Source organism: Bactrocera tryoni, chromosome 5 (assembly GCF_016617805.1).
Source record: "Bactrocera tryoni isolate S06 chromosome 5, CSIRO_BtryS06_freeze2, whole genome shotgun sequence".
Classification (NCBI taxonomy): domain Eukaryota; kingdom Metazoa; phylum Arthropoda; class Insecta; order Diptera; family Tephritidae; genus Bactrocera; species Bactrocera tryoni.
This window is the reverse complement of record NC_052503.1, coordinates 8,805,135-8,819,367: the sequence shown is the minus strand read 5'-3', so window position 1 is coordinate 8,819,367 and position 14,233 is coordinate 8,805,135. Positions and strand designations below refer to the sequence as shown.

At 33.4% G+C, this 14,233-nt stretch overlaps 3 protein-coding genes across 6 annotated transcripts; 2 read left to right on the top strand and 1 right to left on the bottom strand.

Annotated features, from left to right (window-relative positions):
* The first annotated feature begins 1 nt into the window (after position 1).
* Positions 2 to 3,033, top strand: LOC120779142 (flap endonuclease GEN). 2 transcript variants are annotated; one of them, XM_040111349.1, is made up of 6 exons: positions 2 to 235; positions 327 to 636; positions 693 to 846; positions 922 to 1,057; positions 1,120 to 1,281; positions 1,368 to 3,033. In XM_040111349.1, the coding sequence occupies exons 1-6, from the start codon at positions 78 to 80 to the stop codon at positions 2,824 to 2,826; spliced, it is 2,379 nt and encodes a 792-aa protein (XP_039967283.1). In that variant the 5' UTR covers positions 2 to 77; the 3' UTR covers positions 2,827 to 3,033. The 2 variants fall into 2 exon arrangements, with proteins under 2 accessions (XP_039967283.1, XP_039967282.1); XM_040111348.1 differs by having other exon boundaries at positions 3 to 235; positions 1,114 to 1,281.
* An 82-nt stretch (positions 3,034 to 3,115) lies between these two features.
* On the top strand, positions 3,116 to 5,868 carry LOC120779143. The gene is made up of 5 exons (XM_040111350.1): positions 3,116 to 4,661; positions 4,932 to 5,202; positions 5,299 to 5,408; positions 5,493 to 5,570; positions 5,696 to 5,868. The coding sequence occupies exons 1-5, from the start codon at positions 3,808 to 3,810 to the stop codon at positions 5,754 to 5,756; spliced, it is 1,374 nt and encodes a 457-aa protein (XP_039967284.1). The 5' UTR covers positions 3,116 to 3,807; the 3' UTR covers positions 5,757 to 5,868.
* Positions 5,869 to 6,478: 610 nt separating this feature from the next.
* On the bottom strand, positions 6,479 to 13,659 carry LOC120779140 (H(+)/Cl(-) exchange transporter 5). 3 transcript variants are annotated; one of them, XM_040111345.1, is made up of 14 exons: positions 13,489 to 13,659; positions 13,045 to 13,164; positions 12,322 to 12,622; positions 10,102 to 10,128; positions 9,859 to 9,998; positions 9,592 to 9,795; positions 8,890 to 9,522; positions 8,607 to 8,824; positions 8,319 to 8,533; positions 8,007 to 8,257; positions 7,827 to 7,927; positions 7,605 to 7,768; positions 7,325 to 7,541; positions 7,107 to 7,197 (listed from the first exon to the last, which is right to left on the bottom strand). In XM_040111345.1, exons 2-14 carry the CDS (start codon positions 13,129 to 13,131, stop codon positions 7,107 to 7,109), a joined length of 2,649 nt encoding a protein of 882 aa, XP_039967279.1. In that variant the 5' UTR covers positions 13,132 to 13,164; positions 13,489 to 13,659. The 3 variants fall into 3 exon arrangements, with proteins under 3 accessions (XP_039967280.1, XP_039967279.1, XP_039967281.1); XM_040111346.1 differs by lacking the exon at positions 13,489 to 13,659 and having other exon boundaries at positions 6,479 to 7,197; positions 13,045 to 13,131; XM_040111347.1 differs by lacking the exon at positions 10,102 to 10,128.
* Between the last annotated feature and the right edge of the window lie 574 nt (positions 13,660 to 14,233).

Sequence of the window (14,233 nt, the reverse complement as noted above, 5' to 3'; positions counted from 1 at the left end):
AAACCGCGAAAGAATTTTTGGTATAAAAATACAAATTACTTCTAAATTCATATCAAAACATTATTATAGTTTATAAAATGGGAGTAAAGGATCTGTGGTCGGTTTTAACGCCACATGCTGAGAGAAAGCCTTTATGTGAATTACGAGGTAAAAAAGTTGCTATAGACCTGGCTGGCTGGATCTGTGAAAGTTTAAATGTGGTAGATTATTTTGTGCATCCCAGACAGCATTTGAAGTAGGTATATGTGATATATCTGATTTATATTTTTAATTTATTTTATAACCACTGATCGCGACATAAATTTATTTTTGACATCAAACAAAAGGAACCTATTCTTTCGGACATGTTATTTGATATGGGAGGACGTGACTCCCGTTTTTATCCTAGAAGGCCAAGCGCCCAAACTAAAGGGTCAAATAATTTCAAAACGCTCCGAGCAGCAATTCCGTGGTGCCAAACCTAAACAAAATAAATTGGAAAAAACATCAGCAGAAACTAAAGAAAAGGATAAAGGTCGGACAAGATTTAACCATGTGTTGAAACAATGCGAAACCTTGTTGCAGTCAATGGGTATCCAATGTGTTCAAGCACCAGGCGAAGCTGAAGCATATGGCGCATTTCTTAACAAAAAAGGGGTATAAAAATAATTTTATTGTATTATTAACTTTTTAAAAAAAATTTTATGGAGCAGTTAGTTGATGGAGTGATTAGCCAGGATTCAGATTGCTTTGCTTATGGCGCCATTCGTGTCTATCGTAATTTTTCGGTGTCCACTCAGGGTGCCCAAGCAGCACAAGGCGGTGCAGTAGACATCTATGACATGCGTCAAATAAAAGGAAAAATGGGTACGTATAAATGTATGTATATACTTGTCATATCAGAATATATTTTATAAACAAAAACTGAATATTATCCATCAGATTTCGGCCAAAACAAAACTATTGTAATGGCACTACTCTGTGGCTGTGATTACTGTCCTGAAGGAATCGGCGGCATAGGGCGAGATGGTGTTTTAAAGTTATTCAATAAGTACAAAGAACAAGAAATACTAGAAAGGTATAATAAGACGTTTGAATACCGTTATAATACGAATACACAGTACTTATATTTAGAATAAGATCGTGGCGACAAGAAGACAATAAATATACCGCTTTGGAAATGCGAGTTGATGACAAATTGATTTGCAGCAATTGCGGACACATGGGACGTACGCAAAGTCATACAAAGAACGGATGTGGAATTTGCCACACTAATCGTGGTTGTGATGAGAGCTTGTGGAAGTAAGTATAGAGCCTCTTATATTTCGTGGAAATCATTTATTTGAAACATCTATTAATAAAACATTTTATTTCTAATTTTCTTATAGAGAAGAACGTTTATCTTTGAAAGCAGAACTTTCATTACGTAAGAAGGCAATGATGGACCCGTTTTTTCCGTCCGAAGAAATCATTGCTGAATTCCTCAACGAACCCTCCACGGTTCCCACTTTAGCTTTAACTTGGAGACAGCCGAACATAATAAAATTTGTAAAGCAAATTGGACATCTGCTGCAATGGCCCGAAATTTACTGCTTTCAGAAGTTCTTACCGATTTTAACACGTTGGCAAGTACAAAATTTAAGAAAGATAAAAGATTTGAATGCAAACTCTTATATAACTATAAAAGAAATTGTAAAAAAACGAACGGTACGAGGAGTAATCAGCCTTGAAATTGTTTGGGAGGATGTGAATGGCTTCTTCAATGGTCTAATACCAGAAGATCAGCTGCAGGAATTCGAAAAAGAAAATACGAAGGGTCTTATTGGACTTTGGAGCACTATAGAACCGTTTTATTTGGTTGAAAATGCCTATCCAGAAATGGTAAATGCCTTCTTAAAATCCAAGGAAAAACCACCAAAAACAGCAAAAGGTCGTCGGAAGGGCAAAGCATCTGATAAAGCCGTGCTAATTTCGCTAGAAAATTTAACCGACTTAATAAATGCTACCGAAGAAGTAGCGAAGGCCATCGAACCAAAAACCAATAAAATAAAGAAAAGTACAAGCAAAAAAGGCATTCAATTGATTGACAAATTCTTTAAGCCTCAACAGGTGTGTGCTGAAAATGTTACCCCTATTAAAAATCACAGTCTGTACAGAATAGCACAGTGTTCTACTCCTGTTACGAAAACTTTTCCATCAGATTTAGAAAGTGATTGCGATGATTTAGCACATGAAATTTCAGATATAGTACGTGGAATCGTTAACGCTCCTGACCGAGTTGTCCAAATTACTACACATAAAGGACAACCGTTACATTATGAACCAGTTACAGAAAATTTAAGCATTTTACTTAATGAATGGAGTATTAAAGACGACCTTGATTTAATAGCTCACAAAAGGAATTTATCAATTTGTTCGCATAAAGATGAAAATGGCACTCCTTTATCGAAGCGAATATCATTAGATGACAGCTTTGATGCTTTGGTAAATGCGAAACGGCACAAGATTCGTAACTTAACGGAAAAGGCGAAACGATTAAATTTGTTTACCAACCCCACAATCTCACCAAAACTTAGGTCACATGTGGATCGATTTGTAGAGCAACATTGTTCACATACACACAGCTTAAATGGAAGCGAGCAGCATCTAAATAAAATATATAGGAATATATCGTCAGAGAGTGAAGATGTTGAAAATATAAGCTATTTTTTTAATAAAGGTAGTCGTGAAAACGATGAATTCGAAAAATTAATGGATTTAAGCTTATTAAATAAACCAAGAACGACATCGATTTGCAATGCTCCAGATGATGTCTTAATTATAAACGAAAGCAGTGACGACTGTTGATATTTACTTTTATCCGGTTTTTATATATTTATTTTTAATGGTAAAAGTTTAATATTTACGCAGATGGTGTGTTAATAAAAATAATGTGATTTTTAGCATTATTGTGAAGTTGAATTTGTCAATAGTATAATACTCATTATAGTATATTCAAATATGCATATGCTGACTCAAAATAAACTTAAATGCGCCATGCCACACTTCTTAAAACCTGTTATATGAATATACAAACATGTAGTCGATTAGTACATTAATATAGTTATTGCTAATCAGTTTCGCACATTTCATCACTTATAATTTGTATAAATATTTATATATATTTGATTTTTATATTATATATTTGTTGATTTGCTAAAAAAAATTGATTAATTTATAGCTTTCGTGATTGAAAGACAAATATTCAAACTACCATTTCAATAAAGGGTCATAGAATTATATGCATACCGTCACCTAAAATGCAAAATAACGTAACAACATTTCGGACATTTGCAGGGAAAGAATTAAACCCGTTATAAAATGGAAAATGAATGAAAAAAATTTAAATATTGGTTAAAACTGTTTTATATCTGATACACCTTGAAATATTGGACATATAAGTCCGTAATTTGAAGGAGTGGATCGTAATCAATAGAACACTCAATTTCGAATTTTTTGATCGTACGATACTTTGCAAGTTAGATCAATGTATGTACATACATACATATGTATTTTCAACTTAGAAAATTTAGATAAAACCAGGTAAACGTAAAAATCCTTGAATTTGGTGTCACAATACAGAATTTCTGTTTATTGCCATGCTGGGTATTTACAAATACTGAAGTTCATAGCAACTGAGAAAAAAACATCATTTTGAAAATGGTTTCCAAGGAAACACTATACAATAACAATCGGAAAGCAATCGTTTCAGACGTTTAGTCAATGTTGTTTAACTTAAAAAAAATTTTAATTTTTTACTTGAATATCTTTTATAATTAAATATATAAAATGGATGAGTTGTCGGAATACTCCTCAGAAATTCTAGAATTCATGCCAACACAACAGTTGGGGAAGCAATGTAAAATGGTCGGAGCTTGTGTAAGCACAGACTTTGAGCCAAGTAGTCAGGATAAATCTGTGGAAACCACACTTCGTTTACACGCAAGCACACAAACAGAACTATCTAACTCATTACAAAGTCATGTTGATCAGCAAAGGCTTGCTATGTGGTTGAGAAAAATTTATCCCGCTGTTGAAGCACAACTACTCAAAGGAACTACTCCTTTAAACAGCTGTGAGATCGTTGACCACGCTTTTACCTCTTTCACCGAAAAATTGAATGTTCAAATATATCAAAAGATCACCGTTGGAGGAGCAGAAAATTCTCAAGGCATCGCAACATGGTTATCTGTACACACAAACAATGCACCCATGCTAGTAGTAAGCACCAGATCACCACATGACAGCTGGTGTGATCATTTACAACAAACCCTAAAGCTATTGGTACCCAACCGCATGCAAACTGCCAATCTAGTTGTTTATACTGAATATAAAAGTCTGCCGCTTAAGGCATGTCTTGGTTGCCTCAGTACGAATACATTCAACAAGAGCATATTTGCTGGCTCCACCATGGACGGTGACATACATATATGGGGATGTCGATCAAGTAATCGAGTTGGAGATAATAAATCAAGTACAACTATGGCCAGTACATATGAAATCGAGGAACTCTGTTGTGCAGCATCTCCTCACGGTTGTGCTGTGGCTTTGTGCTGGTCAAGTGAAAATCGTCTGCTTAGTTTCCATTCTAATGGTTTCATCATTAGCTGGGTTGTGGGCAAAGAATTGATTTTGGAAAATGAGTAAGCATATCTAAGTTTGTATGTACATATGTATGTAACATTTTTTTGAATAAGTGTGGACGAACACCAAAGTGTGAAAGAGTGATAAACTTCCGGAACTAATTATTTATTTGTCATCGTAACTTTTATAACCAATAATATTTTTTTATAACAATCATGTTTACAAAAAATATGAAAATTATTTAATTTTTAGAACGTCCATATTTTATTCAAATAATGCTTTACTACATCTCAAGCGGAAACAGGTATTATAACAATTTTTTTGCAAAGTTTCCAACTAAAAGCGCAAGTCAGTGAGATTACAGCGGCTGTTTGTTTGACTGCGAATACTTGTGTGGTAGGCATCAAGGATGGTTCCTTATTTTTATGTACTATAACCAGTTTCGGTACAATGCGAAAACAGATGGAAATAGTGCCGTTGAAAAAGCATTCTTTTATGATCTCAGCATTAATCAAAACCGTGTTCAATAATTGCCCATCGGTTTTAAGTTGCGATTTAAGTGGACAAGTCCTTTGTCACAGCATATCACAACCAGAGGAGGTGAGTTTTTATTACACACACATAAACGAATAAAAAATACAGAAATATTTAAGTGTCATTTTAAACAATAATTTTATTTATATTTATTTTTCAAAGGAAAGTCGGGTCTTACGCATCCCGTTGCCTTTTAAAAATGCCATTGCCTGTTCTAAGGATGGACATCTTATCTATTCTCCCGGGACTGATGGCTCTTTAGAATATTATAAGTAATTAATTTTTTTAATATTTATATTTGAATCTGCACATGTAAGATTCCTACCTACATAGATATATGGTTTCTTGTTTTGCAGCTTAGTCAGTGGAATTCATTCTATTGTTAAAGGGACTTTACGTGGCAAGGGGAACTTCATCGCCTGTAGTGATAATGGGTACTTCTTTAATTGCATACAAATTGTATAATGTGCTCGTGAACTTTAGTTGTGTTTAATTGTGTTGAGAACTAACTTTTTCCACCACATTCTGAATTTTTATAGTAAATTTCACTTCTTTTTAGGAACTGGATAATCACTGGACTTTACGCAGATGACTTTCAAATATTTTACATAGACAACTAGATGGTGCATATGAAAAATTCGCATGACAGAATATGTATATTTATAAACGGTATATCTGCTGGAATGTGTAAAAGAAACAATAATAAATAATATTAATTTATAATAAATGGAATTTATTGTGTTTAATTTTACTATGTACATATGCGTTTAATTATTCACTCTCGTTTATATACAAACATTTGTTGTAAAATTGTATGAATAATGCTTCATGACTGCACATTAATTTTTCAAGTATATTTAAAATAATATGTGTATTGTATAATAACTGTTTATTTATAATATAGATCTAATATAAAAAATTTCATATGTTTCCTTCGATACAATCATCAACCATTTAATCCGATTTGTTTACAAATCACAGACACAAAATATTCAAAAAAAAGGTGCTTCATTACTATTATTCACACATGTGTATACACATTTTTCTTAAAAATGTTTATACTCACTTTGCTCGAAAAGTATTCCTAAAAATTGTATAAAACAAAAATGTCCGCGATCGAAACCCGTAGTAGGAAGACTATATAGGAATTGAACAAAGAAAGAAAATATAGTTGTTGCTTATAAGCTTTGTACAATTTAAATGTGCCTTATAACAGGGTTATTAGTATCTTCTACCATGCTACAATAAAGCAAAAATGTTTATAAACAAATTTAGTTATTTATGATCTTTACATATACATTTTGTTTTAATTTCTTTTCCCTTAATAAGTAGTGATGTAAAGAAAATTGAATACACAGCAAAGTGTATTTGATATATGGTGACATTTTATTGATACATCTATCGCTATATGATCCTAGTATTTCTTACAGTTTACATAAAATCGTCTATATGGTATTATAAAGTGGTTTTCTTTGCAAAATATCAGATCGATAGAAATATATTAAAATTGTAAACATATAAATTTAACAATTTACATAAAACATATCAAAAATATATATATACTTGTATAATGGAAAAAATTGGATCCTTAACGCGCACTCATATACATATGTACATAAAATTGAATCCTCTAAGCTTCGAAAGATTGATTTTATCAAATTTGGCGCTGCCAAAATATAGAATTAATACAATTTCCTATCAGCATAATATTGAATTCTCGAGAAATAATACAATAAATAATCCTTTGATCATACACATACAATTAAATACATAATTAGATGCCAGCACGAATTGTATATGCTAAACGTATAGTTAGAGTAACAAAAAATCATATTGAAAATAATTCAGCTAAATATGTAATTATTATACAACAAGGAGTTTGTCGAGACGAAAAATCACCAAACGGATCCCGATGACAAACACCAAGTACGAAAAGAACTGTGTTAAATCAAGACAATATATATTATCAATTAATTGAATAAGACAGTATTTGGATCCTCATTGTCCATTTGCTTGACGTGACGCAAAACATCTTTTTTCGTTATAACACCCAGCAGACGTCTGAAAAGATTTAATGTAATTAAAATTTATGTTTAAAGAAAATACTTAGAGTTTCAATCGAAGTTCAATAGCTAGCACATGTTCGAATGGTTCAATTTTATTGACTAAAAAAAATTGTAATAATTACCCGTTGTGTGTCACTAGAGTTTGTCGTAAGCCCAACTTTCTGAACATATCCACCACAGTTTCCATAGGTGTCTGATCTGTCACCGTTATGGGTGCCATGTCAAGTATCTTTTTCAACTTGAGCGGTGGTGGTCCCAAATTTTGTGTTGCTGCTGATGCTGAAGTGAATAATACTATTGATGCGCCAGTTATGCCCTCGATCAAACGTTTGGCATTTTCTAAAGGAATACAGAAATCTCTAATTATTTTATGTGTTGAAAAGTTTAAAGTTATTAATTTACCTATAGCTAAATTTAGATCCCTGCGCAGAACGAATCCCACTAAATACTGACTTTCCTTTGACACTACAACGGGATATCCATTGTGCTCCGTTTCTTTTAATAACGTCTCGACATCATCCACAGTCATGGAATCTTGTGTGATTACATTAAGCGTTTCATTTCTCCTAAAAATTAAAATTAATTTTAATAAATTGATCGTTCTAAAAAATGTTGTCAACTTGCTTTGGCTGCATAACGTCGGCTGCCAGTGTTGTATGTGCAAACTCTTCTTTACTATCTAGGAACGGATAACCGTTAAGAGCTATATGCGCATCATAGATACCCTGAAAAAATTACAACAAGAAAATGGAAGGAGAAAATGAGCACATTTGGAACTTTCGATTTGAGATAAAAAAAACTCACCTGTCTACCGAGTGCGTCGCCAACCCATTTTGAAGCCATAGCTGCTGCCATCAACGGAACTATATAGCCAACGCCGCCAGTCAATTCGAACATGATTACTACTAAAGAAACGGTCATGCGTGTAACACCACCCAAAGTAGCTGCAGCGCCTACCATTGCATACAAACCGGGTGTAATCAGATTTTTGCCATTAACACATTCACCCGTAAAGAGCCATATATTCGGATAGCTGTACGCAAAACGTTCCACACCTAAATGAAAGTCAACAAAAGATTAACACAACAAACTGGCAATAAGTTATCATAAGCATACCAATTCCAACTATACGACCCATAATTGAACCCATTAAAAGAGATGGTATAAATAATCCCGCTGGAACTTTCATTCCAAATGTGAAAACAGCTAAAGCAAGCTTGAATACAAATGCTAGTAGCAGTAAAATAATGGCATGATATACACCAGGACCCGGCTCCGTTACTTCTATCGAAGACGTGGCTCCATTTGTGATGTTCATACGCTTGTAGTCGCTGAAATTAGTCAATTAGATATTTTTATTGAGACGATTTAACTCTATATATAATAAAATTTTCGGATACTAACCATAGGGGGTTCGTGCTGTCGGCCGGAGAGCATTGGCTAAAAAGCAAGTAAATAAGCTCGTTCATATTCATTCGGGTGAATGGATTAGGAAAGCATAGGATACCAGTAACGAGTGTTACCACCAGCACTTCAGCAACAGGATATTGGCCTAGCTTGCTAAATTTACGATAACGGCACCACCATAAATTTGCTTTGATGAAAATGGTACCGATCACGCCCTACAATGTTATTCACACATAAAAAATTACAATGAAATTTTTTTCAATTTTATTCAAGTACTTACGCCCATTATTCCTAAGAAGACGAATGGTATAAGCTCGAAAAATATCCAAGGCTTATTGTATTCGACGAAGAATAAAACCGAATGCTCATTACCAAAGGGTGTCAGCGAACGCAAAACAAATGCAGCAATCAATGCACAAAAGAAAGATCGCCACAGTGTTTTTAACGGAAAGTAGTAGGAGACCTCCTCCAGCGAGAATAAAACACCACCAATTGGTGCACCGAAAGCCACAGAAACACCAGCTGCTGCAGCTGCAGATAAGATCTCTCTTTTCTTTGCTTCGTTGCGTCCATATTTGGGGAACATATGAGAAAATATATTGCCAATACAGCTGGCAATATGTACCATGGGACCTTCTTTGCCCAACGTTAAACCCGCTGATACAGAAAGCATCAGACCAACAGATTTGATTAATAATGTCCATTTTCCCAAATAACCGCGAATAATAAATCCCGAAAGAATCGTCTTGATTTCAGGAATACCAGATCCACAAGCATATGGAGCGAACATGCGTACTAAAGATGCACTTAGTGCTGCAAACATCAAAGCCCACAAAATGAACCAGAAGTAGGAGACAATATAGGCACCGGTCCCATTGCGATCCATACCCATTATCTCAGGCCAGGTTTTCCACTTTAAATAAGCAAAACAAACACTTAAACATTATGCACACGTTATTTCGTAATAGCATCACAAATTTACCGTTGAACAATTTCCTTCTTCGAAAACGGACTGCTTGGTGGGCCAACAGCATTGCTCGCGATTGAACCAAAAAGCCTGTGGGCAAATACCATGCTTCAAATCGGACATCCAACTAGCGCCAATGTCGATCATGCCAGCTACAAAACCAGCAGCAATACCAACAAAGAGGACACAGAGCCAACCAGACCACGCGTCATGAGCACCCTGTGGAAATATTTCCTTTTATTACATATTCATATATATATATATATATATATATAAGCAAACCTTCAGCAAATCCCATAATGAATCCTGCCGCTTTTTCACTATATAGCGATGGCGCATGCGATCACGGGCAATATCACGCTGCCAATCGATCGTGTGAAAATCATCGTACTGTCCAATACCTGGTATGTCATCGTGTGCATCTAGATATTAAATAATTTGATGTTCATAAATACATACGTGCGTCTGATATAAGAATTTACATAGGTGTATGTACATATGTTTGTGCATATTTCTGTAGCTTACCCGATACACCGTAGAACGCCATTCCACCTTTACCCATGAAAAGAACAAATTTTTAATAAACGTGAATATTCAATCGCCAAAATTGTAAATATATACATATATATCTACATTTATAGAGGTATAATCAAATAGAAATGTGAAAGCAAGAAAATAAATTTCAATGGGAGTATAGTAAGACGCTGCTCTCTTTGTTCAAGTGTAAAATATTTTAAACACTCCGTTAAACACGGGACAAAAAACATAAAAAGATATTATCACATTTTAAACAATCTATGCCTAACATGCATTCATACATACAGTATGTGCGTTTTAAGTAATGGGAATGCCTGTTATCAGCCATGTGAGATACCTTTGCAAGTGATCATACACTTCTAATGTAAAGAATATGTAATGCAATTGCAAACGTATTAAGTCATTAATATTATACTTCCGAATATCAACTTTCCATAGCATATGTTCTCGAGCAAAGCATTTTGAAGATGATCATTATTGTAGATACAATGTCAGAATTCAATACGCATTGATATCAGTTTAACAAGCTAACATTTTGGACAAAAAGTCGAAAGCTTGCTGGATCTGATGAACATTAATTCAACTAATGTTCTGTGTAGTTATCTCTTGATTATCCAATTAAAATAACCTGCACTTCTACCAAGTGCTAATAAGAGTGTAAATTGAATGCGTCAAAAGTACACGAGTCCACAACAGAAGCAGACGTTGATAACAAATAGTCTGTATGCTGATATTTTGATAATTGACACAGAGCATCAACAATTCCCACCTAACACTTGCGGGCACGATTAAAGGCTTGTAAAGCATGTAGATAAAATATTAACGCATTTAAAAAATTAGCGATTGGAATTGTAACACGAATGAATGTTCTCGTTCACGCTTAGGTGCACACAAATATTTGTATTTATTCCAGTAGCAATAAATAAAATAATAATTTATAACAATCTTGGAGGAACGTTGAATCATACACACATATATATATATACAGTTATATTCACAAAAATAGCAGCGCACATTTATGAAAAGAGATAAGTGGTACGTATTCTAACATTACAATTAAAATTTTATTCAACTTGTTTTCGGATACTACCCTTTAGACGAATAACAACATGTATAAATTACATTAAATTTCTTTACATCCATTTAACAATGCTAAAAGATTTCAAGGTAGGTGAAAAATTTCATTAAAATAGCAGAGAAACTGCAGAAAACTTGGAATTCAATTAATGTGGGATAGAAAGAAATTAATTTTTTTGTCTTAAGGGGTTTAAACTTATTTTGTAAAAAAATCGGTTTTTATATCCTGGTATATTAAGTTTGCCAAAAAGTTTCTTAAACTCAGACATAAACCTCGGATACCTTATAAAAAATGATCAGCACGATGAGCTGAGTCGATTTAGCCATGTCTATCGCGAAATAGTATCTCGTTTTCTGAGATTTCGATGTAAAATTTTGCACACGTGCTTTTCTACCCATGAAATTGTTAATTTGTCGGAATCGATATCGGACCACTAAAGCATATAGATGCCATACAAACTGAACGATCGGAATCAAGCTTTACAGACAATAAAATAGAATCACTAATAGTACTAATTTTCCACTCCATAAAAAAAATTGCAAAAACAAAGAAAAAATACAAATTTCAAAAATTCTGATGAAAAGAATAGATCATATCTTACAGGATATGAGAGTACGACTTTTTCAAAAATTTTAACGTATGTTCTGTTTTTTTTTTTTCAAAAAATAGGTCCAAATCACCCTAAGAGAAACAGCCCCAAACTACCACCGGGGCAATCTGCCAAAGATATTTTTCTCTACAAAGTCGTCTTCTTATGGTTCTTGAAAAAATGTGTCCACTTAATTGTTGTTGAATAAATTATATTATTGTTTCAACATAAAAGCTTTGATTCTAATTTGTTGTCAGATTTTTCATGTCCAAACAAACCTACCGTTTCAAATGAAAATTCGTTCATTCAACTCTAAGATATGGCAGCTTTAGAAAAATTAGATCTCATGCTCCTTGAGAAAACTTAAAGGACATGTAACCTAACCTTAATTTTTTTTTTCCAATTATTATACTTAGAATATAGTAATAATCTGAAATCACAATTTCACATTAAATTAGTGTTGCAAACTCCCGGAGTTATTAATATGAATATAACTGTACGTAACAAATCTAAACATCACCTTTGCAACTCGAATACTCACTATCATTTGCATCGCCGAAGGCGCTATGTGTTGGAACATGGTGATGATTTCGCATGTAATGATCAGCCTCCATATCTGAGTCAGCCGAAGTGTGACGTTTGTAATTAAAACTGGACGAATGTCCCGCATCTCCTGGACTTGAATGGGGTGTGATGTCAATCATTTCGTCGTCGTCGTCGTCGGGAACTGTGAGAGAAGTTTTAGCTGCAGAGCCGTTACCCTCTTTTGTTAGAGATGATGTAGCCAATGGATGATCCTGAGTATCAGTAATATCTCCTATGGCTCCCGTATGACCATTCGACTAAAAATATTAAAATTTTATAAATTAGTATATATTTAAATGTAACAATAAATAATCATATTGTGGAATATTTGTATATTTAATCCTCTTTACTTATTGACCTCAACTAAAAATGTTAGTTTTTATTTTTCTTTATTTTTAGTACATTGTGATAATTTTAACAACTTTAAATTCCCAAAATGAAATATACTTATTTGCCACGTTGGGAATTTCTTATAAATACTTCCGGTAAATCAAAATATGATTATGCTTGTCTGCAGCTGTTTGGACGAATTAATATAATCTTTATTGTATAGTAAACAAACTCATTTAGTTAAAATTTAACTCCGTTTCGAATCAAAGCTATCGGAATTTGAGATACTCCCTCTTAAATATATACTCATGTACTAATATCATTTACAGTAGGCGTATAACTCACATACCTTTTTTAATACCGACTGATAGGCTGTAATGTAACTATTCCCTTCAGCTGCAATCTCCCTGCTGCCTTTTAGAGGAAATTTTTCCATTACGATTTAGTTTATACTTTCAGTGCAATTCCACTAGAAAAAATTTGAACATTTCTAGTTACATATGTATTTTCACCATTGAAAAACATATAATATATATAAATAAAGCACACATCGGTTATGAAATGCATAATTGTAAACATTTATCTCATTTTACACTAAGAACCTTTATAAAATGTTTTTAATTACAACTGGATTAAAGTTTCTCAAACAAAGAAATTTGTATTATAAATACCACACAAAATGTCCACTACGTTCACATTAGTTTAACATTACTGCACACTTCAATACATTTCACACCAATATCGCGAACATCCTTAACAAAACATTATTAGTAAATAAATTTAAAATACATACTCATCTCAACAAATTGAATTATTGCGCAAACTTGAGCAGGAATCACCAAATATATTTCGAGAAAATGAAAAATTTTATTTGCACTCACACACGATCAAAACGAATGAAAAAAGTTAATGACGTCCTAAAACTTACGATACTCAGAGTTGCTTTAGTCACGAAAAAAATTCGTTTGAATTAAAAACTTAAGTTTTTATTGTTACAATTGTCCAATTGGCGCCCGCGCAAATTGTCTTGTATCAGGATTTGATGCAAAAATGAAAATGATTTGGCTTTTATTCAATTTTACAGCAAAAGATTGATTGCAATATAACTATAGTTAGCATGTTAAATTACTACGTTATTGCTTTTTTGTGTACAGATGCAACCCTAAACATAAAACATACCTGAGTTAGTTTAGAAGACAGCTGATGTTTAAGGCTAGAACACACTATTATTTATTTCGAATCTGCTCGGAAGTCCGTATGTAATTATGTCGTTTTCCAATAGTTAGATGTAAGAAAATAACTATGTTCCTTCAGATTTTATCTACAAAATGGCGAAATGTGATGTGGATCAATGAAAGCAAAAGTATTTATTTTTGGAGGAACAGAATTCAGAAAGTATGTCCGCCCACCACCAAACACATAACATAATTCCCGGTACACTACCTAATTTTTGAACATGGTGGTCTGAGCATTATGGTATGGGCTTGCTCTTCGTACTAGGGTGTTGGTCCTACATATTTGATACATAGCATCCTGAA